Source organism: Rosa rugosa, chromosome 4, assembly GCF_958449725.1.
Source record: "Rosa rugosa chromosome 4, drRosRugo1.1, whole genome shotgun sequence".
Lineage (NCBI taxonomy): Eukaryota > Viridiplantae > Streptophyta > Magnoliopsida > Rosales > Rosaceae > Rosa > Rosa rugosa.
Window position 1 is genome coordinate 20,910,423 of NC_084823.1, and position 26,359 is coordinate 20,936,781.

Here is a 26,359-nt window from a genome sequence, read left to right on the forward strand (position 1 = left end):
CTTTAACACTTTTGTGATGTAATTGTGTTGAGATAAGCCTAATAAGCCTTGTGCCCTGTCTCTCTTAATTTCAATTCCTAAAACATAGGATGCCTCACCCAAATCTTTCATGTCAAAATTTTTAGACAGAAAAGCTTTGGTATCTTTAAGCAATTTTATGTCAGTGCTAGCTAAAAGAATATCATCTACATACAGTATAAGAAAAATAAAATTTTTCCCAGCTGTCTTAATGTACACACATTCATCTACAATATTTTCTGAAAAGCCAAAAGATGAAATCACTGAATCAAACTTCTTATACCATTGTCTAGAAGCCTGCTTAAGTCCATAAATTGATCTTTTCAGTTTGCATACATGATCTTCTTTTCCTATTTTCACAAAACCTTCAGGTTGTTTCATATATATGACCTCATCTAACTCTCCATTCAAAAAGGCTGTTTTCACATCCATTTGATGCAGCTCCATATTATAATGTGCTACTAGAGCCATTATAATCCTAAATGAGTCTTTAGTTGAAACTGGAGAGAATGTTTCTGTATAGTCTATGCCTTCTTTTTGTGTAAAACCCTTAGCTACTAGCCTGGCTTTATGCCTTTCTATATTACCATTTGCATCTCTCTTTGTCTTAAACACCCACTTGCAGCCTATTGGTTTTTGGTTGAGGTTTGGTCTGACTAGTTCCCATACTGAATTTTGCTTCATTGACTCGATCTCAGCCTTCATGGCCTTCTGCCATTCTTCAACTTCATGACTCTCAATAGCTTGCTTGAAGCTTGAAGGATCGTTATCTTCACCTAGGATATCAGTTTCTTGCAGGTACACTACAAAATCACTATCTTCCCCATATACTGGTCTTCTCTCTCTCTGGGATCTCCTAGGCTGAGATGGAATTTGTTCTTCTGCAGGGTTATTTTCTAAATGGATATTATTCATAGGTTCATCTGTATGAGGTTCTAAGGCTACTGGTTCTTCTAAAACTTGATTTTGGCTTTGAGTTTCTGTATCTGCATTATTTGACTGAATTAAAGGCAAGATGTTCTGTAAATTTTCGTTTTCAGTAATTTCTTCTAACTCTAAAGACAAGTCTTCAAAATTAGTATTACTGTAACCTTCATCCAAAAATTTTGCTTGATGAGTTTCAAAAGTTCTGGTAAAATTTTGAGCTGCATAGAACCTATAGCCTTTAGATTTCTCACAGTAGCCAATAAAATGGCAACTGACTGTTTTGGATTCAAGCTTCTGTGTTTGTGCATTTGGCAACTTTGCCTCAGCCTTGCATCCCCACACATGGCAGTGATGCAAGCTAGGTTGCCTTCCACACCACAACTCAAAAGGTGTCTTGTCTACTGATTTACTAGGTGATCTATTGCAAATATAATTTGCAGTCTTAAGAGCTTCACCCCATAAAAATATAGGTAGACCTGTAGTGCACATCATACTTCTCACCATGTTTAACAATGTCCTATTTTTCCTCTCTGCTACTCCATTTTGTGTAGGATTATAGGGAGTTGTGTACTGAGCCTTAATGCCATTTTCCTGTAAATATAGTGCAAAAGGACCCTTTTGCTGGCCTGCTTCAGTGTGTTTTCCATAGAACTCCCCTCCCCTATCAGATCTCACTAACTTAATTTTCTTCTCTAGCTGCAATTCAACTTCAGTTTTATAAATTTTGAATGCATCTAGAGCTTGTGATTTTTCTGATAGTAAATAGATATAGCAGTACCTGGAAAAATCGTCTATGAATGTGATGAAGTAAAAATTTCCACAGATAGTTTTGTGTTTAAATGGACCACATATGTCTGTATGTATTAATTCTAATAGGTTTTGACTTCTTAAGGCCTTTTTCTTTCTGTAGTTTGTCAATTTCCCTTTAAAACACTCAATGCAGTCATTTAAATCTGTATAATCCAATGCAGGTAAAATTTTATTTTTCTTGAGTGTTTTCAGTCTTTCTTTGGATATATGGCCTAATCTTCTATGCCATATATTTGCAGACTTATTATTGAACAATGTTCTCTTTGTACCTGTGACAGTGTTATTCTTTATAGTGTTTTGATTATTTTCAATCAACATAATCTCCTGTTGAGCAACAGAACAATCTAATTTCAAATAATCATGCATAAACACACCACAGCCAAGATAATTTGAACCCTGAAATAACTTTATTCCACTGAAATCAATAATGAGTTTGCAACCAATCTTAACTAAAAGACCTACTGAAATCAAATTCCTTTTCAAGGAAGGAATATAATAAACACTATCTAGAAAAAGAAAATTTCCTAAGCCTAAATCAATCTTCAGAGTCCCAATGGCCTTAACTGCTACTCTCGAACCATTTCCCACACAAACTTGGACCTCACTTTTCTTTGGTGTCCTCCTGTTTGTTAAACCCTGCAAGGAATTCGTAATGTGTATGGGTGAGCCTGAGTCTAACCAGTAAGAGTGAGATGCTATATTAACAAAATTAACTTCTAGAGAAAAGACAGAATTTGGAAAAGACTCACCCTTCTTTATCATCCAAGCCTTGAAACCACTGCAGTCTCTCTTCATGTGCCCTATTTTCTTGCAAAAATAGCACTTAAACTTAAAAGGTCTCTCAGCTTTGTGTTCTGCAGGTTTGCCAGGTACTTTAGTGGTGGTAGTCTTCTTGGCCTTAAGTTTGTTCTGTTTCTTCCACTTAGGCTTCTCAACTAGGTTGACTGCAGTAGTTGGTCTGCCTTCCTTCCTGATTCTCTCTTCCTCTACTACACAGATAGAAATTAACTTGTTTAAGTCCCAGTTAGACTCTTGGGCATGGTAGGAGGTTCTCAGGTTACTGTAGGTGTTAGGCAATGACTGGAGTGCCACATGCACTACCTGAGAGTCTTTAACTCCCATGTCTAAATCCCTCAGCCTCGAGTTGAGGTCAATCAGCTCCATAATGTGCTCCCTCACACTTCCTTTTCCTGAAAACTCCAGCTCATTAAATCTTTTGGATAGCCTAGCAGCCTCAGCTTTGTCACTCTCCTGATATTTATCTCCTATGGCTTCTAGGAAATCCATGGCAAGCTCTGGCTCAATGATCGAGCCCCTAACTGTGTCAGACATAGAGGTTCTTATCACATTTTTGGCTTTCCTGTTGGAGCTATACCACTCCTTATAGTATTTTCTATCTTCTTCTGTGCTCTCAGTGTCTAGCTCTAATGGTTGTTCCTCAATCAAGCAAAGATCCATGTTTTGATGCATAGACAGATAAAATTCAACTTGGTTTCTCCACTTCTTATAATTCCATCCATTAAGCAACTGAATTTGGCCTATAGTGACCACATTTAGACCTAAAAACACAGAAAAATAAAGAAAATAAGATTTCTGCAGTAAAACTTTTATCTGTGTGTTAATCTTTAAAACAAAATCATGTATTTGAATAACACAACCAAAATAAAGCAAAAGACATAAAATTCAAAAACAGTCATGAGCTTTAATTTATGCAGATACATGATTAGTTTTTATAAAACCCCATAACTGAATTAATATCAAGTAACACCTTTGTGGCATAAAACTCAACATTCTAAAGTTCTAAATCACCATACTGCATTTTACAAAAATCAGTCATTCCTTGAATCAGTCAAGATCTTTGGACAAGAAAAGCTTCAAGGTATCTAAATAGATAGTTGTGATTACATATGATGCTGTTCTGCATTCAAAATTACACAGTGAACAACTTCTTTGGAAGACAAAATATAAGTGCAATTTTAAATGCAGTAACACAAGTTTCAGTTTTGTTAATACTCAAATTTTGTAAAATGACAGTGAAGATTTGCTTTGTGCAAAATAATCAATATAATTTTCCAAGAATCACAAAACTAGAATTAATAACCATATGCTCAGTTTCTGTATGAACTTATTAATTTATGCTATGATAATAACAATACTGCAGATTTTAATGTTGGGAGATATATTTCTAGTTGTTAACTAAAAACCATAGCATACTTAAAACAAACAATACTCAATCAAAATCATCAAATCATACCATCACAGTAACCATATCATTCTCAATTCCACACTTTTCATCACACGATCACAGTGAGACATTCAACCATATATGCAGAATTTCTTCAATATGCATGATCAATCATTCCAAATATGATTATGACAACCCTTTCCATATGCTAAACAGTAATCCATATGACAACCCTTTCCATATGCAGAAATTTAAATACAAGTTCTGGGATTCCCAATGAACATACCTTGGCCTCTGCTACAGCGCTGCAACAATTATTTTATAGCGGAAGCAAAAAGAAAACAAGCAACAATTTCAACCCTTCCATATGATTCAATCAATTCTAAAAGAGGGGTCTTGAATCCCATAACTGAGAATTCATCTCAGTAAGCCCTATCTTAACCCGATACCTAAAGCAAAAGTGACCGTTATGTTCTAACGGTAATATTCTTTAAATATGTAAATTCTGGACTCGGGTTTTGGGCCTGTTTAATGAGTTGGATTAGTACTAAAACCGGGTTAAAATCACTTAAGGCCTGCTTTAGTCTAAATAGAAAATATATTTTATTTTCCAGAAAATAATTTTCATAGTATGGTTTTCTGAATCAAATCAAAACGCATGATATGTGTTTTATGAAATTCCTAAGCTCTGATACCAATTGTTAATTCTATATGATGCATCAACCAACACATCTACCACAAGACCATATCATACAACACATACACAATATGAATTAAACCAGCTGCACAACATCCACACATAAACTGCAGAATAGCTTTCCTAGTGGAACTAGTACTCCACCTGCATCATTGGCGCTTTGGATCCCTGCAGAAACAACTTGACCAAGGTTAGACATCTTGAGCAACTGGAAACGAGAATGAATAGTAGCAGAACTAGAGCAGAAAGCCTTCTGTATGTCAACACCAAAAGCTTCAGAATGGGGCTGAACAAAATGCTTGACAACGGTGATGAATACAGGGACTTTGCTCCCTATTTATATTGGCCAATAAACCCGAGCTAGACTCATCCCATAAGGAGTCCAGTACTTGCTTCATGTTTATCTTGATAGGAGACTTAGAATCTATCACAAATACTTAATGTAATTCAGGTTGATTACAAATGAGTTCCCTACTTCTACTAGGAGATATATACCCACGTAGATAACTGGAATTAGAGTTATATTCATGTACTTCTTGTTATTTACATAGGATTAAATCAACTGGTTTTATCTCAATGTGATTTAGATAATGTTAAGTCCACATATTCTAACACTTTTATCTGAACTATGTGCTACAAGCCTAGCTATGACTTGCTGCAAAGTTTATTTTGGTATTTCTATTTTCAATTTGAACAATGTGAATGCTTGGTAATCGACTCTGTTTGACACAACACTGTGCATCAGCATGCATGTCTATATTTTGTCATGAGGACTTTCTGCTAGCTGAAGATTGCACATCTTTTTCAACATACATGTGTAAATGTTTTAACAGTCTTGTAAAATGGAAATACCCGTCCTTTGTAAAAGTGAAAATAGGCTACAACTAAGAGAACCAAGAAAGTTAACTTTTTCTCCAAAAATTCACCTTCAGGCCTCAAAGTTTCCATAACAAACCTGGTCCAGTAACAGTGTGTTAGAGCGTATATATGCACAATAATTTGAGGGGTTATTCAGTCTTCACAAAACATACACCAATTTCCATTTTTATACATATTCCCAAGAACTTTAAGCAAAAATTTATTCAAAGTTCCAAGGCAGCAACATACCCTTGCTGGATTTACAACAAAGATGCGCGAGAGGAGATGCCTACAGCCTTGAGATATGTGAACATACCCTTTCACCTTACTACTCTTGTTAGAAGAAGAAGAAATAAGATTGAAGGGCTTTATGGTAATCAACAGCAGTGGCACACTGATAAAAGTTCTATGAAGAATATTGCTGTCACCTTGAATATCAGAAGCAAGAACTTATCAAACCAATGTTCATCAATTGCAGTCGTCTCTGAGAAATAGGGTGGACCAATGATTTCCAACCATCAATTACTTCGCATAGGAGTTTTTGAAGAAACAGAAATACAAATGTCAATCCTTTTCTATACAAACATATAAATTGTTCAATATTTTGCACTTACAAGTTACAACCTTGAGGACATGGCGTACGATACTTTACTACCAACAGATGTACATACTTTGACCTGTGACTATATTATTTCCAATGATACAATTCTGTTGTTAAAGTGGGTCACAAAAAAATATAACAACTCGAACTGGATCAAATTGTGCAATTTTCACATGATATTAAAAAAAAAAAAAAAGTTAGGAGATGCCTGTGCATGACAGAGGCAACAATCTCCATATATGATCAGATATACAAAAACTGGCATGCTTCAGTCCATTGTCATGAATTCTCTTGTGATGACCAGATAGTTGCACATTCTACAATATAATTGTACGCATCAGACAGGTACTTGATAGGATGGATCAACCAATTTCAAGATGAACAGGTTTCCTTTATCACCTCTTGAGACACTGTCAATAGTAATGACCGAACAAGTTGTCAGTAAATGTAGATGAAACAGAAATTCTACAAGAAAAGGCAGCAAACATCAACTAATCTAATAACAGAACTCATTTACAGTGTATATAACCTTGCGACAAGATCATATGTAGCTCTATCCAATTCCAAACTTTATCAAACTTGTCTATAATGTAAGGCAGTTGGGGGGCTGTTTCTCCAAAGTTGCATGTGTCATTCTTGTATCCTTAAAGTAAAACATACAACCTTTTTTTTTTTTTTTTAAATTTGTTTCACCAAGGAGAGAGTAATCAACAAGTTTAGCTGTCAACTCCTAATTTTGCGAGCAGTAATCTCAATCCTTCATCCAATTGAAATTACAATTAAACTCACCGCAACTCTTCATCCAAATATGTAATTTCCAGTGCACCACGGGCTCTGTCAGGTGCCTTAACAGGAATCTGTATATCATGGTGGCATAAGTCAATCTTAAGCGTAAGCTTCATAAGATATCTACATTTTCTCAAGAATAGAACTCACAGATCAGTATATGTATATAACAAACATAAAAGAACAAAGAGTGAACAAGACAGGACAGGTTCTGTTTGCTGAACTTATGTGTGATCCTAAATTTCTTTAGGTTATACTAGGGAATGGTTTGTGCATATGCTGGCCAGTGATAAATAGCAGATCTTATGGTTTCCAAGTCTTTTTTTCCCATCTCACTACATAAATTCTTCATCTTTGCTTCAGATGAGAGACTCAAACCTTCAGATTAAATAAAATCCTGAATATTCAGGAACCCACATCTAAATTTTGAGTTGCATAGACGTCCACTTTCCATTCTTCTAACTAATGGATATATGCGCAAGACAAACTCAATAAAAAAATCTTTCTTTTGATTGTCCCTTTTTCTCTAGCATGTTCATCTTGTACTAGGATGAGTTTTGGTGGCAGATATATGTTTCTGCATTTGATAAAGGGAACTTAATTGCCGTTCGTGAGTATATGAACAACAGAAAGAATAAGTTTCTATATTATTGAAGAAATTAATCTAAAATCATCCTGATGCTTCCAAATTCGTACCTTAGACATGTTCAATGCCGAGGGCAGTCCAAGACTTACTCTGAAGAAACTAAAACAGAGCAAGGAGGAAATTTAAAATTTTTGGGGGGTGCTAGTCCAATATCGTTCCTCCTCCCCATCATCATTGACTAGTGCCATATCAGGTGCCTTTGAATTTTGCACAATTGGTTTTACACAACATATGGCATGATTGGCATGTTCACACCGACTGACCTTTGTTTCCATTTGAAACTCGATCTTTTTGCATATTATTAAATGAATGTGAGAACCTTAAGCATTGTTCAGGGGACAACATGACCACTTCCTACTTTGTTAAGGACTGAATGATTATTATTTGTAGCTCAATGGTCCAACCAACCTTTCCCTGGGACCAAAATCTTACCATTCAACATATCAATAAAAAACTTACCAGGCCTGCAATCTTGAAATAGTCGAATTTTACAGCCACTTTTCTTGCATTCAGAGGTGTTAGATCGGCTGTTACCTACAGATAAAAATTTTAAATGAAATATCAGCATAATATAGGTCAAATTTTGCACGGATATACACATCAGTTCACTAGTACTTCCGCTTATTTTTCCTTTGGAGGTGTAGTATGTATCACATGTTCCCCTAAAGTCTGAACAAATATTAAGATTCAATTACACTTTGCACAGCTGTCCCTTGAGTCAGATTTCACCTTGGTGGATGAAGTATAAATTTGACTAATTTATAGCAAAACACTTTAAAATTTTACACAAGTCAGACAGAGTACCCGCACATGACAAACATTTTAATGAACAACAATATATTCCTCCATGAAAAAACACACACACACACACACACATGACACACAGTAGCTGCAATATCACCACCGGAGGGATACTGCACACACCTGCTACATCATCCCTTTACAGTTTAGCTGATGTTACGTTTTGGTTAGCTATATCGTCGCTGATCTAGTTGAGTTAATGTAGATACTAGATACTAACTGGAAGTTTAATAGCAATAGAATGCTTGATCTGATGCAATCGAAGGCATCAACAACCAAAGTGAAATTACATTCAACTACAGAGGCGCAAAGGCAGTTGTCCACTATTTAATTAGAGTCAAAAATTAAGTTTAGCACTGACAACCAAAATGCTCAGGAAAACCTAAAGCCTCAAACCAATATCTATAACTCCGAATCTTCTACATGTTGTACCCTAGCACATGACTAATGAGTCATGACTCATGACTGATGAGTCACCAACCAAGGAGTAATTATCGTTCATATAGATTTGATTACAAATAGTCATGAATACTCTTCAAAGAATTTGGTTGTAATACTGGTTTTGAAGAGGAATAAGAATGGTTTAGCAGGAATAGAGAGATCGTGTTCAAAATTTTACGTAAGGCTAGTAACAGAGTGGAATATAAACGAAACATTAATGCTTCTATTCACAATTATGGTTCATTAAAAGTTCAAAACAAAGTTAAACATGACAGTACAAAATGAACAGAATAAACCTGATTGAAAGTTGGCCAAGACTCCATATTTTGGGCCCTGAGAGTGTCCACATTGATTGCTTGGTAGTTTACTCTCGATCTTAAAAACTTGGGTCTCTGTCATGATATTACATATCAGTGAATGCAATACATAGGAGCTAATTAAAACTGGCAGCTTCAGACAGGGGTTGGAAAGCCAATACAACATTTCTTTGTTAGAGAAAAACTACCAAAAAAAAACGTGGCATGGATACATAATTTTTTAATGGACTTCTGGTTTTTTGACTGTTTCAACACTGGTTTTGAGACTGTTGAACATCCATTAATTCCCAACAAAAAAGGGTTTGCATGATAGCTGATATATAGATACAAATAGTATACTCATACATATCTACATATGTATTTGCACTTTATCCAGAAAGTGAAATGTCGAGTCATCTGACAAATCTTAACAGTTAACTTCTCAAAAAACACTCACTATACAGGCTTCTGCAAAGATCCTATAAATAATAAATTAGGGGTCATGATTGTAAGTAGCTAGCATGCATGCTACTTATTCCCTTATGGGAAAAGAGGCTGCTACCTGAATTGTGCAGTGAACAAGTAAGAAGTCTGCTACCTCACCCTCTATGGAAAGTCTCAAGTGGCAATGCAAATTGCAAAGTTTTGAGACTATCTGATCTCATCAGGATGCTCTTTAACTGTTAAACTGGCAACAACTTAATTGCCAATGAGACTTTTACAAGTAGAAATGGAAAAGAAACAATTGCCTGAGTCCAACATAGATTGAAACGCCAACAAAAGGAACTTCTCAACAGCAAGGAGAATTTTGTCATATATAGGAAGTACTTGAGTAGTAACCAAATGATGTGGCTTATTTTAAGAGATGAAGTTATAGTCATTTACTTCAAAATATTTCTCAATGTAATAGGATTTTTGTGAAATCCCCTTAATAAGGGTTGTTAACTAGCATATAATCAAGATTCCATTAAAGCCAGAACGTCAACTTATAATATGACGGCATATTGTCTTGACAGAGTTCCGACATTTGACAGGCATATATCAACAGTAAAGGGGAAATTAAAATTTAAAGTAAACAAAATGAAAATTTCACTTCACCCCAGTTTGGAGAATAGATTTTGAAGTAGTATAGAGAAGCTCCCATTTTCCATCGAGTAGACCAGATTTGAGTGGCTCCTTTACTGGAGTAACTGCTTCAAGTTTGCGTGCAATCTATTTAGAAATAAATTCCAAGAAACACAATAAAAAGATGCACATAGACATCAGAAACTAATGTCCTTCAGTCCTTTAGTAAAACACAAATGACATATTAGAAACAACCTCAGCCTAGATTCCTAGAAGGAGACACTATTACAGGCTTGTGGACATTCCAAAATAGCTACCCATTTGGAACCATTATCTGCTAAAAGCCTCTATTTATCAGACCACGTTGTTGGCACCGTTCCCCACATAGATAATCCCATTCAAGGTTAACTGTTTTCTTGAGAATAAGCTTCCTAAGATCACGAAAAGCAGAGGATAGGAAACACTACAGGTAAACCGACCTGATCAACAGCTTGCTGGTCCTCTGGAGTGGCGTCGGCGCCTCGATCGAGCGAAGCAATGGCATCGAGAAGCTCCTCCTTGAGAGTTTTGGCGTCTTTGCCTTTGCTCAAAAACGCAGGAAAGAAGGAAATTCTGGCTCTCCATTTGTGGGAAAGCGCGGGAACAATGGTGTGGGTGGTGGTGGTGGGTTTGGAAGGGAAGGCCAAGGAGGTGAGCGGGGAATGAGAATCGACAAGTTTGGGAGGTGAGGAGGATTGGGTGGTTGTAAGGAGCGTAGGTGACCAGGAAGAAGATAATGCCATGCTCAGGTTCATATCACTCGCACTGGTTGGGGTTGGGTCACTCTCCAAGAGTTTATAAAGGTTTGCAAAAGGGTAAAGCTGGAAAATCGATTGGGACTATCTGACCTTTTAGACTTCAATTTTTATTTTTGCTCAAACTTGATTTTGTGGTACCATTTCTATGGCTTTATTCATGTGAACGGGTTCATCTACGGAAAATAAATATATTGATACATCAAGTAGACTAGTTCGATGCAGATGTAGACTAATTTGAGATTACAGCAAGCTAGTCTACAGTCTATCTCTATATCAAATCTAGTCTAGTTGATATATTGATACATTAATGTAGCGTAGGATTTTACCATGTGTATGTATTCTAATTTCGGTATGCTTATCAACATGATGATAAATTGCTCAGTCACGTAGTCTAGTAGTATTTAAACATCGTATTAAGTGGATGAAGTTATTCATTTTAATATTAGTGGCAAGGCTGTAATGTGACACTCGAGATTTGTCCCACCGTTCATTGTTGTCCGCAGCATTGAGCATAAAATTTGGTTAGGGGTGGGATTCATCAAATCATGGATGTCAGTAATAGCGACAAACCCATAACTACATATATCCTAGTAAGAATATGTCTTGTGGTTTCAAGCAATGTTTTAAAAAAAAGGGGTTTTGTCCATTTACCCCATTTCTAGGGATTTTTTTCCCACTTACCCCATTAAGTTTTTTTAATTCTCTCTTACCCAATACACTCTAAGGGAGTCTTCCCTAATACCCCATTAAGATTTTTTTTTTGTTTTTAATTTTTTTTTAATACCATTTTACCCCTCACCCCTTTGTTACTTAGAGAGAGAGATAGAGAAAATGGAAGAGAGAGAAACCATAGGAGACTTCGCGCGGAGCCCGTCACCGGCCGCCGGAATCCGGTCACCGGCCGCCGGAATCCGGTCACCGGCCGTCGGATTCCGGTCATCGGCTGCCGCCCACCGGAATTTGCTGAAAATCTCACCGGAAAGTTTTTTTTGCCCCCAATAGACATCTATTGCCCCCTAATAGAGGGGCAATAGATAGTCTATTGCCCCCTAATAGACGTCTATTGGCCCCCAATAGACGACTATCAGCCATGTATTGCCCCCTAATAGACGACTATCAGCCTTGTATTGCCCCCAGTAGACATCTATTACCCCCCAATAGACGTTTAGATTACCGAAATGGTAATTAATTTTCCTAAAACTACACAAATAAAACTTTGATTAAAGAAAAAAAACGAGGAGATTACATCAATTCAAAACGTCTATTGCCCCCCAATAGACGTATATTGCCCACCAATAGACGTTTCGGTTACCGAAATGAGAACTAATCTTCCTAAAATTAGACAAATAAAACTTTAATTAAAGAAAAAAAAGAAGGGATTGCATTAATTTAAAAACGTCTATTGCCCTCCAATAGACATCTATTGCCCCCCAATAGATATTCAAAACTTGTTTTTTCTTTCCTTCTGTCCCATTACTTAAAAAAAAAAAAAAAAAAAAAAAAAATCTGATTTGGGCACCCACCACTCCAGTCACTCTCTCTCCCTCAGTCACGCACAGTAGTCTTTTCTTCTTCCACTCTCAAGAAAGCAAGAGCCATGGCTGACGACGGTGCACCTCATTTCCCGTTCATTCCTGTGTTTCTGACGAAACCCCGTGCTACAGCCAGAAGAAGAATCCTTCCAACGACGTCGCTTCTACTGCCCTCCAAGAAACGCAAGGCGCTACGCGAGTGACGGCAGGATGGCACGTTACCGATCGGCGTCACCCTCGCCAGCAGAAGCACGATCCTCTTGCTCTCACCGAGGAAATGTTTGAACTTCTAATCCAAGCTCAGAACAACCAAGTGAACCAACCTGCGCCGGTTGCCGGAATTGAACGCTATGAACCCGACGACCGTGACATGATTCCAGGATACCGCTCTGAGTCGCCGGACAGTTTTCCACCTCTGGTACGACGACATCTGACGCCGGACCCACTGGTTCCGGAGGACCACATTCCCCACAACGACAACCAGTACGCTGACGACGATCAATCGAAGGTCACAAGGAGCAGTTTGAAGACGCCGGAAGGGCTAGTGGAGCGTCGGCGGGACTGGGTGGAGCGTCGGCGGGGCTGGGTCGAGCGCCGGAGGGCCTGGAACTTTGCCGGAGCTGGAAATCAGTTGGGGGGAGAGAGAGAGAGAGAGAGCTAGATCGGGGATGAGAAAGAGATTACCGAGTGGCAGTATGTAATTTATTAATTAAGCAGAGGGTAAAATAGTCATTTTTCTTTAAATTGGGTTAGTGGGAATAAAAATCTGTTGCTGGGGTAAGTGGGATAATTTTGGCTCATTTTGGGGCTTTTGGTCAAGAACCCTAAAAAAAAACGCGCCTTGAGGCTCAAAAGGCATAAAACTCACTTTTTTTTTTTTTTTTGAAAAAGGGCGGTGCGGCAGCCCTCAAGCCTTGATAGCCTTGATTAAAGAAACTGTCGAATACAAGGGGGGGACATTGAGCCTAAACCCCTGATTACAATAAGTAGCTAGAGAATATCCTGAAATACTATCATAAGTCTCTACTAAAAGCTTGTACTCAACAAAGCACCAACTAGCAAAGAGCGCTCTACTGGCACTTTAAAATGAGTAAGTTTTGATGCCAAGTCGATGAGGCGCAAAAAGCGCTGCCTAAGGAGCCAAAGGCGCACACCTAGCAAATTTTTTATTTTTTTTTTTAAACTCAAAACTACGTCATTCGAAATTTCAACTTCGAATCTTTAATTTCATTTTATGGTTTGGTAATTTTGTTGGATCATATGGTTCTAGTATTTTACTTATTATGAATGGATGACAATTAATAATGTTTTTTGTTTACTCTTAATGTTCTATATATAAGAATAATAACTACATGTATAAGTATAGATTGTTTATACCGTGAGGTTTACTCCTTATTGAGGCTCTCCCCAAAATGCCTCGAGGTACTCCTCAGCATTTTAAAACATTGGTTTCAAATCCACAACCAGTCATTCCAATGCGTTGTAGGTTTTTTAATGATTAATAAAATTTCATTCTTCTAAAAAAAATAAAAAAATCATGACCTTGGACAAAAACAATAACAAAAACTAATCTGTATAAAATTAGGGGAGTGCTATATACACATTGAGGTGAGTCATGAGTGTGACACTCAGCCATGTGGTAGTTTTTCATTTGTTAAGAAATTAAAGCAGCTAACAAGTTCCTCTCTCCCTTGTGCATATCTTCTAATCCTGTAACTTAAACAGTGAATTCTAACTGTATATGATGTTGACGTTTGGTTGAAAGAATGATCACTTCAAACTTAATCAAAGGAACTCTAAAAAAAAACCTAGCCGACATAGCTTTCCCCCTCCTCCCCCCTTTCTTGCCAGATCTAGATCTCTTTGATCTGGATCTTTGGCTTGAAAGTCGGGGGAGATACCCTCCCTCTTCGTGAGGCTTTTTCCCTACCCTTCTCGTGGTAGCTCTCTGCCACGGCGGTGGCCGGTATGATTTCCCTTCTGCTTTTGTTTTCCTTTCATCCCCAGATCCCTTCTCCCAACCGTTCCTAATTTATCAATTCCAGTTTACCCATCCCTACCATCCCTCTTCCTTCTCAAGTCCTTTCCCTCAGTCCTCTCTTCTCTTTTTCCTTCCTTTTCCTCAATATCTCAAATCTCTGATTCTTCATGGTCAAGGTGCACATCTTCCTCACCTTTCAGACTCCACTTCACTGATAGCTCGTTGGTCCTCTGGAGCTCCGACGTCGGCGTCGTTTGGATCGTCTCTTTCAACGGGGTTGTCCCCTTATCGCGTGTACATCCGATGAATTCGGTAGTGCAACAAGGGTCTGCATGGTCTTTGGCCATCTATCCCTTTGATCCCTCTGCGGATCGTTTATTTTTTTCTTCTTTGTTGGTTCCTATGTTTGTTTCGGAAGTTGTTTTGTATGGTTTAGAGATTTGGGTTATGGAAATATTTCGATGGGTTCTGTGTTGCTATTTTTGTATGGGATTGTTGGTTGGACTCCAAGTTTCGCCCGCCGATCTGGTGACGTTTCTGTGTCACCCTTGGGTTTGGCTGGTGGCGGCGACGTCACTGCCTCATCTCTCTCCTGGTCGATCTGCACTATGTTTGAAGCTTGTTGGGCTGTTTGTTTTCGTTTGTTTGTTCTTTTTCTTTGGGCCCGGTTTGGGTCTTTCGCTTGTAATGTTGCTTCTTGTTGAATAAAAATCCTCCCATAGCCAAAAAAAAAAAAAAAAAACTTAATCCAAGGAAAAAGATAAATGTTGTCAACGTTAGCTGCTTTGATATAATTCAATATATTATGAATTCCTGCTGGGGTCTTCTTCGGTTCGATCAACGGGTGTACATAAAAGATTTCTGTACATGCTTTAATCAATCCAAACAAGACCTTAGCAGAAGTTGCAGTCTTGACTCCTTCTACAATTAACAAAATTTTAACTTTTCTTCATAGCAGAAGCTTTAATTTCTGTACACCTCAAAACTTCCATAAATTCAGCATTTAAATTGAGTTAACCTTTGTACAAAATAGAGGAAACTTTGGTATTCTTTGCCTCCTTTCTTTGATTCTTTAATTTTTTTTTTTACATTGTGTTAAGTTACAGTAAACTTCACTTGCAGCTAATACCACTCCTTTGACTTTCCAGCGTAACTGTATGACGACCTATTCAAGTGCTCCTAAGCTGAAATGTTTCAATCGATAACTGCAAAATGACCAAGCAAGCATCGATTTCAAATTAGTTTTAAGGGAATTACAATTTTCTTTCTCTGTATTTTCATGTACAACGAATTACACAACTACTTGATACCATCATATATGTATATCACTACAGAAAAACACTAGAAAAACAACTACAGGAACGCTGGAACAAATTTCAAGTGCTTTTGCAACAGTTAAGCCACCTACATTACACTGAGCTAGGGCTGGCCTCGGGTCGGTTCTGCAGTTTGCAGTACTCAACCCGGAACCGAAACCGACTATTGCTTATCGGTTCGGATTTGCTATTTTTGGGATCAAGAACCGAGGTAGAACCGAACCGACTATGTTCGGGTCGGTTTTCGGTTCCTAGTTCAGTTCTTCAGTTCTACGGTTCCTCGGTTCCAAGTTCGGTTCCTCGGATCCAAGTTCGGTTCCTCGGTTCCTATGTTAACCAAATTGTCAGTTTGGCATGAAATACTTACTTTCCAGCCATTTTTAGTTTCCTGTTTCCTGTTTTTCAGACACACACTCAACATTGCACAATGCCACAATCTATTCACTCATTCATGCTCAACATTATCTACATATTCAACAATCAACAATTCAACATCATAATTGCAAATCAGCAATTTCCAACAATTCTCAAACTATCAAAGCATGAAACTCATGAAAGCAACTAACTGTCAAACAACAGTTCAATAGAACCAAGTAACAAACTGCAAAACTGTAGAACAATGCAAAGCTGCAAGTATGCAACAATATACAATTATACATATTCCAACAAACTACAACAAATAAAAATAAGCAATAGATTGTCCATAGTCCATCCAGAACAATGCAGCTGCATCAATTTGCAGTAAACTAAAATGAATTGAAAGTCTCAAACGGAAACAAATAACTTAAAATTAAAATAGTTCATCAACATTTCATCAAAGTGCACAACTTCAAGCGGATGGTTCAGAATTGGAAGCAGTAGGGTCAGAGGAGCTAGCAGATGCTTCCGACATGGTAGTAGATCTCTAAGGCAATAAGCAAGAAGCAATCTGTATGAAAAATCCAAACAGTTCTGTTATAGAGTCATAGACTATAATTTGTCAATTTTAGGGTTCTGGAGGTCAGGTCATCAAGAAGAGCAATATCAAGAAACATATATTCCTACTATAATACGAAAATGACAATGACATGTTCTGGTTCAGTCAAACTACGAAAATGACAATGAAATGTTCCATACAATGAGAGGTGGATGATGAAACATTACTGTATAGTCTCTCCATATCTCTCACATCTACAGTTTGGTTTTGCATGCTATTGAGTTTTTGAATCTTTTGATGACAAATTCATTAGTCATTTTGGAATAAACATATGCTTAGATCTTGCAAGAAACAGATACAATATCAATCCACCAACACTTGAAATCACAATAGAATAGGATGCGAAACACAAACGCAAACGCAAATTTCACAAAAATGAAGCTATAATTTGCCTTCTTTGCATATTACCTAAATCTTTCTTTGCTTGTTCAGTTTTTCCCTGCTCCTGCAACGGTGCACCCACATGTATCGCTCATGAGCCTTTTGTTTTTCAATCTCCTCCCTGCAAACAGATAGACATGAAGCCACATTCAGTTACCCTTGAATCACTCAAATATTTGGTACAAAAGACAACACCAATTTGATAATATTGGTCATGCAACTTCCGTATTGTGAATTAATGTCATAAGTAAAAAACTGACTACTTGTAGTCTTATACCCCCTATATCATGGAAAGTAATGCAATATGTATCAGTAAGATTCATTTTTGCATCAAAAGTTTACGAAAACAAAATACTTAACATTTACAAACAAAATCAGAAATCCTAATGAATCAATATAGCACAGTAATACAAACAATTGAGCTTGATTCAGCCAATGATGAAAAAACCCAACTAAATTGAGTTTGAGGGAAGAGATAATTTAGGGTTTTGATCGAATGGATAGGAGATTATGAGATAAAATGGAAGGTTCTGATCGCATTTGGAAGACCTGATCACATGAGAAAGGGTCTATTTTATAGAAATAAGCTCGGCCTATCCAATTATACAATGACATGTGTATTTCGGTTCCAAAGAGGTTTTAAAACCAAGAACCGAAACCGAACCGAATAGACAACTCCAGGAACCGAACCGAGAAAAAATGCAAACACATATGTCGTAGAACCGAACCGAACCGAGACTTTCGGTGCGGTTCCTCCGGTTTTACGCAGAGCCGGCCCTGGGCACAGGCCTAGGGCCCCCAGTTTCAAGGGCCCCAAAAAAATATAACTTCTATTAATATATATATGTAAAAAATAAAAAAATATATGGAATGTATTTTATTGTTTCATCGTTGTACGCCTGTAGCTCTATACGTGACTTTTGTTCTTCTCTACTGTTGAATCTCTCACGTTCTCACTTCTCAAACGAAACTTGTCCAGATAATTAAGTCTATCTTGCTCCAATACCATGCCTCTTCGGCTCTTTCTCCTATTGAGGAGGTAGAAGGAGACGAGTTCTTCTTCAGTTGGGTAGAAACGGAAGCCTGTTGTGAGTTCTTGATCCATTATTGAAGTCTTGTTTTATCTGATTATCTGTAGCAGGAGACGAGTTCTTTTTCAGTTGGGTAGAAGGGGACGAGTTCTTCAATTTTGTATTTGGGTGATGATAATTTTATGTTAAGTTTGTGTTTGGGTGGGAGAGGTAATTAAGTCTCTCGTTGTCCTTTTAATCTCGAGTTATTTGTTTGTGCTAGTCTTAGTAGTCTGAGACTGCAAAACAATGAATTAAGCAAACAACCAACTGGACTAGTTGACTGACTCCAATTTTATAGTTGAGATTAAAGAAAATTATTTTGATTTGCTAACTGTCAATTGAAATTGAGTTTAATATTATGATAATGGTATTGTATCATTTGTATGGCAATATTTCAATTGAAAATGGGTTTATATTGGTAGGGAGCCGCAATTTTTTTTTCGCCTAGAGCCCCGGAAATCTCAGGGCCGGCTCTGGTTTTACGGTTCCAAATCCCAGCCCTACACTGAGCTATGTTCATATGATTACACTAGAACAAATTTGAAGTGCTTTTGCTACAGTTAAGCCACCTACATTACTCTGGAACAAATATTGTTCATAACTTTCTTCCCAAATAAGTTAAAGATGACAGACAAACCAAGCCAGCGAGTTATGTTCATATGTACAAAATATTTACACTTTCCTTTCTGCTCTCTCATTCTCAATTTGATGTCAACTGTATTGAATTTCAGTTTCTTTAGTATACATCTCAAATTTTCTGTTTCTTCATTTCTACATTTTGAGTCATTTAACAGGAATTGAACAACTCCCGCAGCAAGGCGCGGGCAACATTTGCTAGTGTCAAATAAAGAGAGAAAAATAACACGTGGTCAAACACTATATAAAAAATACCATCTATATATCCACAACAAACCAAAGGCGTCACGCAGAGCAAAAAAAATAAAATAAATAAAAGAATAAAAAAATTGCCTAATCAGCATGTCTAGTATATCACTTGCATTCTAAGCTTTTGACGGTCTGTCCGGACACATCAATTTGTATGGTGCAGTTCATACTAGCTGACTTTTTCTTCTTCATGATCAACATCAACTCCACCTTTCCGGTCAATTTTGCTTCGCTGGTCAGCGTCAACACCCCACCGCTCAATTCGCCGCCGAGAGTAGAGCTGCTCGGCAATGCAGCAGTGTTCAAGCTCACATTCACGTTGATCTTCTTGGTGCCACGCATCCCAGCCTTGCCCTTGGGTACAACGACTGTCCCCACAGGTGTACCCTGGTACATGAATGTCACGATACCTTGGTCGAACTTGTAAGGACCCCAGTTGGTGTTCTTGACCCTGATTTGGGTGTTGAAGGTTGTGCTGAACGAAGGCGCTGTAGTGGAAGAGGTGAAGTCTCTGAGGGTGCTTGTGCCGAGTCTAACCTTGGGGGTCTTGACTTTCATCACAGTGAGACCAAAGACAGTCATGACTGCGATCTGGAACACAATGAAAATACCAATATAAGCAAAACACTTGATTCTCTTCTTGCGCTTGATCTCGTCCTCGGACAAAGACTCCCCATCGCTTCTTGTGTAACCATTTGCCGGAGCCAAAGGATAAGCCTGGTGTGTCTTCTCAGCCATGTTTGTTTTTCTTTTCTGATGTAAACGAATAGGAAATGAAGGAAGTTGTGGGTTTATGTTGCGATGATGATGAAACTATAGGAAATGAAGGAACTTGTTTGTGTTGATGATGAAATAGAAAGTAGGAGTCTCTGTATATATAGTGTTTGGAGATTTGGACAATTTCAGTAAGTTAATTGCGCGAATGAGTTTCCTGGAACGTCTATTTCATTCAAGCTAGACACAAAACGCGTCCAAATCTGGAATTAATTATCAATTATCTTCTAGATGATCGATGACTGCAGCAGCATCTTATATGGATATTAAATTCATGCCTGCATTGACCATTCCCACGTTTTAAACTCATGAAAGAAAAAAAAAAAAAAAAAAACGAAGTAAAGAATAAAAGAAATATATAGCACATTGCCTAGAACAGAACCAAAGGATATCTCCTAGCTGTCTGATTATTGTAAGCAAAGCTAACAAAGACTTTGTCTTGCTGCAAAAATCTATAATTAAGGTCCAATTCGTTCTAGAAGACTAGAAAACTTATCAACTACTCTATACTGTGCGCGTTACACTTTAGCATTTCCTGGAAGCCTACTTGAACTCCGAGGCGGCTGACTATATATAGCACGCAGCTGAAGCCAACATTCCCACAAACAACACTAGCCAAAAGAAAGAGAGAAAACACATTTTAAGCTTTTCGGAGTAATTAAAGAAAATGGCTGAGAAGATCAAACAGGCTTTGGCATCAGTGAAAGGCTACACCAGAAAAGACGAAGAATCTGCCACTTTGCAAACCAATGAGGAGCTCAAACGCCAGAAGCGAATCAAGTTCTTTACCTATATTGGTATCTTCATATTTTTTCAGATCATAGTGATGACTGTGTTTGGTCTTACTGTGATGAAGGTTAAGACCCCGAAGGTGAGATTGGGCGAAGTTAGCATCACAAATTTGAACACAGCAACTGCAACGCCTTCATTTGACACTACATTCAACACCCAAATCAGGGTAAAGAACACCAACTGGGGTCCTTACAAATTTGATGCAAGCACCGTAACGTTCATGTACCAGGGCGAGCCTGTGGGGACAGTGGCAGTACCTAAGAGCAAAGCTGGAATGCGTTCCACCAAGAAGATCAATGTTGAGGTGAGTTTGAACTCGAATGCATTGACTAGCAGTTCTACTCTGGGTAATGAATTGAGCAGTGGGGTGGTGACGCTGACTAGCCAAGCCAAATTGACCGGAAAGGTGGAATTGATGCTTATAATGAAGAAAAAGAAATCTGCCACGATGGACTGCACCATGGCAATTGATCTGTCGACAAAGACCGTCCAAAGTTTACAATGCAAGTGATAATGTGACAAGCTAGTTCTTGATTTGTTATTTTTTCATTCATTCTTTTTATTTGTGACGCTTAAGTTTATTGTAAAGGTTTATACATAATGCTAAATAAATATTCATATTTGTTGTTAGTATGATCCTCTTCTTGCCTTTGAGCTCCTAGAATATCAAGGAAATGAAAGAAAATTAAGAAAATACCGAAACCCACATAAGAGGCAGCTGAGAAATTAATCTAACAACTAGATCCAACAGTAACGTTCAAAGGGGAAAATCAATAAGGGGAATATACAGATGAAAGTCATCGGTAATCATTACGTACTCTAACAATACCTCAGCATATTTCTAAAAGTACAAGCTAAGAAACTGAAAACGAGGTTGGCTGTTCGTCCGACATGAGGAAGCCTGCAATCGATAATGTGAAAGGGAACATTAGGAAAATAATATTCAAGAGTCTAAACACAGAGCTCATGGACCACTTACAACTTTCAACGGAATGCATGCATAATTAGGCAACAGCACACATGTGGTTCGATCGTTCTCACAATCAAGTCATAGTGAGATCAATAATACCTTTTGTTTAGCATTTGTTGACAATCTTAGAACCAATTTTATTTTTCGTCAATTCAGGTATCGAAGGGATCACATGATGCATATGCCATCTCTATCACTTAATTTCTGTTACAGCTGCAGAATGAAACTAATTTGTCCTAAGTTGACTTGGGACTAACTTATAACAGGTGCCTATGATTGGTGTATGAAATTAGTCACCGGCCAATACTAAACAAGAAGAATGCTATAGCAATAAGCATGATAATTATGGCTCTATTCAGACCCTGCGATGCGCTCATGAATCATATAAATGGTCTAATTCAGTCCAGAAAGTAGTGCCACACAAAAGATAATCTTCTCTAATTGTAAGATGGTGACCTTGTAATGATCCCCGTCTTTTGACAATTTATTGCCTCTTTTCTTGTTGCTATATATCATGCGTTTCTACAAGGGCATTATATAATTAGGATTGATATATTTTTACTTCATTTGACTAGCTATTCCTACAAGACTCGTTTTCTCCTAGAGTTCTGGAATGAATTTATGTTAAGGCAGGTATTCTTGCTGTCATAGAAATCAAGCATCTGTTTCTAACTTTCTATATTAATTAAACAACAGAAAGACAAAAAAATATGAGCTCTGGTGCTTAAAAGTACTAAAACCATTCAGATATATAGTATACAGAATAAATTGATCAACACCAAACCAAGAGGTGATACGACTGACAAAAAAGAATAAATCAAATGTCAGTGACGAACTGATATATCACTTGCATTGCAAGCTTTTAACCATCTTTGTGGAAAGATCAAATGCTATGGTGCAGTCCATATTGGCAGACTTCTTCTTCTTCATGATGAGCATCAATTCTACCTTTCCGGTCAATTTAGCTTGGCTGGTCAGAGTAAGGATCTCGCTGTTCAATTCACTGCCAAGGGTAGAACTACTTGGAATTCCATCAGTATTCAAACTCACTGCGACATTGATCTTCTTGGTGGAACGCATTCCAGCCTTGCTCTTGGGAATAGATACTTGCCCCACTGCCACACCTTGGTACATGAATGTTGCAGTGCTTGCATCAAACTTGTAAGGACCCCAGTTTGTGTTCTTCACCCTTATCTGGGTGGTAAAGGTTGTGTCAATTGAAGGTGTTGCGGGAACAGAGTTGAAGCTTTTGACATTGATTTGGCCCAATCTTACCTTAGGGGCCTTCACTTTCATCACAGTAAGACCAAATACGGTCATCACTATGATTTGAAAGACAATGAAGATACCAATGTACATAAACAATTTCATTCTTTTTTGGCGTTTCAGCTCATCTTCGGATACCAAAGATTCTCCATCACTTCTTGTGTAACCATTTGCAGGGGCCAAAGGATAAGCCTGGTTGGTGTTCTCAGACATCATTCTCTAGTTTCGTGGAAAGCTTTGAAAGAAACAAAAGAAAAAGATCTCTTATTTTCGGTTTGGCTCTCTAAATTATGAACTGAGCAAGTGTATTGTTTATGGGAATGATATCAATGCTGCCCCATATATATAGTGCTGCTTAGGAAAATTGATGAACGAATTTGAGTATGGTTGGTGTAAACTTCTTTGAAATGGAACCAGTGCACACACATACATTCGAACTTGTGACTTCTAGTCTTCTATATATTGGTCGCAATGTCGCATAAATGAGCTTCATAAGGAGCTTAATATAATCATTTAGAGGTAATTAATATCTAATTTGACATGTGGTGATCAGGGCATACTACTATTTTAATTTTGGTGGAGAAAGTGAATGGAAAGGCGAACCTATTATACAAACTGCTATTTTGAATTACTCAAACCAGATTCTTATATTCTAAAAGAGGTACTGTGAGGCATGGTTTATTGACTTATTCCTAGATATTAAACTGATAAAAGAAAAGAAACGCATTGTAGAATATTAGAATGGAACAAAGACTTAGCCTGGAAACAAAAGGATGCTTAACAAGTCATATAAAGTCCTAGACTTTGTCTTCCAGCAAGCAAGCACCTAAAATAGGACCAAAAGTCTAGAATACTATATCAAGTCAAAACGTCTATACTATGCTGCAAGTTTGACTATACTTTCCTGGATGCTTAACTACCCCCTTCATCTTTTCAGAAGTCATCTATCAAATACTAAATATACCACATTGTAGTACCAACATTTTCACAAACAACTTCACAGATACTACACTTGCTCATTTCCTCTTGTACTTTCAAAACATTCTTTTGAAACAGGAAAAACAGAACATTTTCTTTCAAGACTTCTGAAGAAAAGAAATATGGCTGAGAAGAACCAACAGATGTTTGCATCGGCAAATGGCTACTCCAGAAAGGATGAAGAATCTGCCACCTTGCAATCCGAAGATGAGCTCAAACGCCAAAAGAGAATCAAATTGGCTATGTATATTGGTGGTTTCATTGTGTTTCAGATCATAGTGATGACCGTATTTGGTCTCACTGTGATGAAAGTTAAGACCCCAAAAGTCAGGTTAGGTGCCATCAACGTCCGAAGCCTCAACTCTGTCCCTGCCACACCTTCATTTGACACATCCTTCACAACCCAAATCAGGGTCGATCAAGAACACAAACTGGGGACCCTATAAGTTCGATGCAAGCATTGCAATGTTCATGTACCAAGCCATGGCTGTGGGGCAAGTTAGTATTCCTAAGAGCAAGGCTGGCATGCGTTCCACCAAAAAGATTGATGTCACAGTGAGTTTGAATTCCAGTGTATTGCCAAGCTCAAATCTCGGAAGTGATTTGAATGGTGGGATCTTGACCCTCAGCAGCCAAGCTAAATTGACCGGAATGGTTGAACTCATGTTCATCATGAAGAAAAGAAGTCGACTAATATGGACTGTACCATAGCATTTGATCTGTCCTCCAAGGCGGTCCAAACTTTACAATGCAAGTGAGCTAAAGGCTGCATCTTCAGCATTGATCAAGACTAGTTCTTGATCTGTTAATTTTTTAATTCATTCTTTATTTTTTCTGTCTAATGTTTTTCAAATTGTTGAAAGAGAGATGCTTTTAAATGTAGAGTGAGATTAAAATTTTTAGGGGGAATGATAGTTTTGCAGAAGATGATCTACCCTGACATTGAAATAGGACAATGTTTGAACTAAAATTGGTGTTCTTCACCCCTGATTTTGTTTGAGAGCTAGTGTTCAGAATTTGGACACAAAATTGTAACCTCAGAACTATATAGTTTTCAACTTTCTCCACGCATAAAACAACTAGGTCTAATAGTTAATCCAGAACAAAATTCATGTGAAATTAACTGATTGATATGGATAACCAATTAAGCTTAGATATACCTTCAAAATCATAAGTTCCCTTGCCATCGCGATTGTACCCTAATTTGATGATTCCCCTTCTGTCTCTAGAAGCCCTAATTAGCTCAAGGGTGTGGCTATTGCCACCCTATTATTTTCTTTGTTCACCATACTTTACTCATTACACCCTACATTTTAATTTCAATTTTTAAAATTACTTATCTAACCCATTTCTCTTTCCATGAGTATCCCTATATGACATATCCAATTAAAAAAATATTTTTTTAAGAAAAATCTCTTATTTAATTTATTCCAATAAAAACACTAAAATATATTCAAGTTTTCTAAGTAAATCTTATTTAATTTATACCAATAAAAACACTAAAATATATTCAAGTTTTCTAAGTAAATTTTTTGTTTTGTTTCGATGTTCCTCTACTTTAATCTATGTCAAAAGGTTAGTAAATTAACAATTATGAGCAATGACAAAAAAAATTGATTTTTTTTTTTCGTCTTTTAAATTTTACTTTCGTTGTTCACAAAAGGTATTGCAAAGATTTTGATGAAGTTAACATTAATAGTTTTGTGAATTGAATAACGAATTAACAATGAGGATGCAACAAAAAGACAAAAAACAAATAGTAATAAATTCAAATTTGGGTGGAGAATATGAAGATTATTTGTAACGTCCCGAACCTGAATTTACCGGTTTACTAGTCATTTGGACGGTAAACGACCTTTACTTTCACTTTTACTGTCGGTTTAGTACTTTTAGTGGCCCTAAAAGTTGACTTTTTATTCGGGTCAAAATTTGAGAAAATGTTCTGCATAAAAGTTGTAGAGGACGTTAAACCGAGCGCGTGGATGTGTGGTACGTAAAAATCGGAGCTCGTATGCAAAAGTTATAAGCGAAAGATTAAAGTTACTATTCATGGTTACTGTTCATGATAACTTTCTATAAATAGCGAGTTACTGTGGTAAGTTTCCATTTTTGGAAACCTACCCCAGCTTTTTCTCTCTCCTCTCCCCTGACTCTTTCTTCCTCTTCGGTCGGTTTCTTCTTCCTCCGAGTTCTTCCTTTTCCGGCCAACCCACCACGGAATCCGGGCACCGGCAGGCTCGCCTCCTCCTCCTTGTCACGCCTGCGGTGGCATTTTTCGGTAACTCGGCCGGAGGAGCTCGATCAGGAGCCGTGAAGTTTACTGTAGCCGATCAGAACTTTCGTTGATCTCCGGCGATTCCGGCCTTCTCCGGCCACCCAACCACCATCGAAGGTTCGGTTTTTGACATAGATCATTTCCCCTAAGGTCTTTCATTTCAATTTGCATTGTAGATGTTGAATTGACAATTTTTCATTTCTAGGGTTCTTGAAGTTTCGGGCTTTTCTTC

The 26,359-nt window shown here is 37.6% G+C and overlaps 4 protein-coding genes and 1 pseudogene across 4 annotated transcripts; 2 read left to right on the forward strand and 3 right to left on the reverse strand.

Moving 5' to 3' along the window:
* Positions 1 to 6,049: 6,049 nt before the first annotated feature.
* Positions 6,050 to 10,953, reverse strand: LOC133745700 (probable plastid-lipid-associated protein 4, chloroplastic). The gene is made up of 6 exons (XM_062173817.1): positions 10,611 to 10,953; positions 10,165 to 10,278; positions 9,067 to 9,162; positions 7,988 to 8,062; positions 6,886 to 6,953; positions 6,050 to 6,506 (listed from the first exon to the last, which is right to left on the reverse strand). The coding sequence occupies exons 1-6, from the start codon at positions 10,923 to 10,925 to the stop codon at positions 6,434 to 6,436; spliced, it is 741 nt and encodes a 246-aa protein (XP_062029801.1). The 5' UTR covers positions 10,926 to 10,953; the 3' UTR covers positions 6,050 to 6,433.
* Positions 10,954 to 19,036: 8,083 nt separating this feature from the next.
* Positions 19,037 to 19,954, reverse strand: LOC133707533 (uncharacterized). The gene has a single exon (XM_062133182.1). It carries the CDS (start codon positions 19,808 to 19,810, stop codon positions 19,178 to 19,180), a length of 633 nt encoding a protein of 210 aa, XP_061989166.1. The 5' UTR covers positions 19,811 to 19,954; the 3' UTR covers positions 19,037 to 19,177.
* Positions 19,955 to 20,403: 449 nt separating this feature from the next.
* On the forward strand, positions 20,404 to 21,268 carry LOC133707532 (uncharacterized). The gene has a single exon (XM_062133181.1). The coding sequence runs from the start codon at positions 20,514 to 20,516 to the stop codon at positions 21,147 to 21,149; it is 636 nt and encodes a 211-aa protein (XP_061989165.1). The 5' UTR covers positions 20,404 to 20,513; the 3' UTR covers positions 21,150 to 21,268.
* Positions 21,269 to 22,315: 1,047 nt separating this feature from the next.
* Positions 22,316 to 23,312, reverse strand: LOC133706942 (uncharacterized). Its single transcript, XM_062132494.1, has one exon. The coding sequence runs from the start codon at positions 23,088 to 23,090 to the stop codon at positions 22,452 to 22,454; it is 639 nt and encodes a 212-aa protein (XP_061988478.1). The 5' UTR covers positions 23,091 to 23,312; the 3' UTR covers positions 22,316 to 22,451.
* Positions 23,313 to 23,858: 546 nt separating this feature from the next.
* On the forward strand, positions 23,859 to 24,800 carry LOC133742084 (uncharacterized; annotated as a pseudogene).
* The last annotated feature ends 1,559 nt before the right edge of the window (positions 24,801 to 26,359 follow it).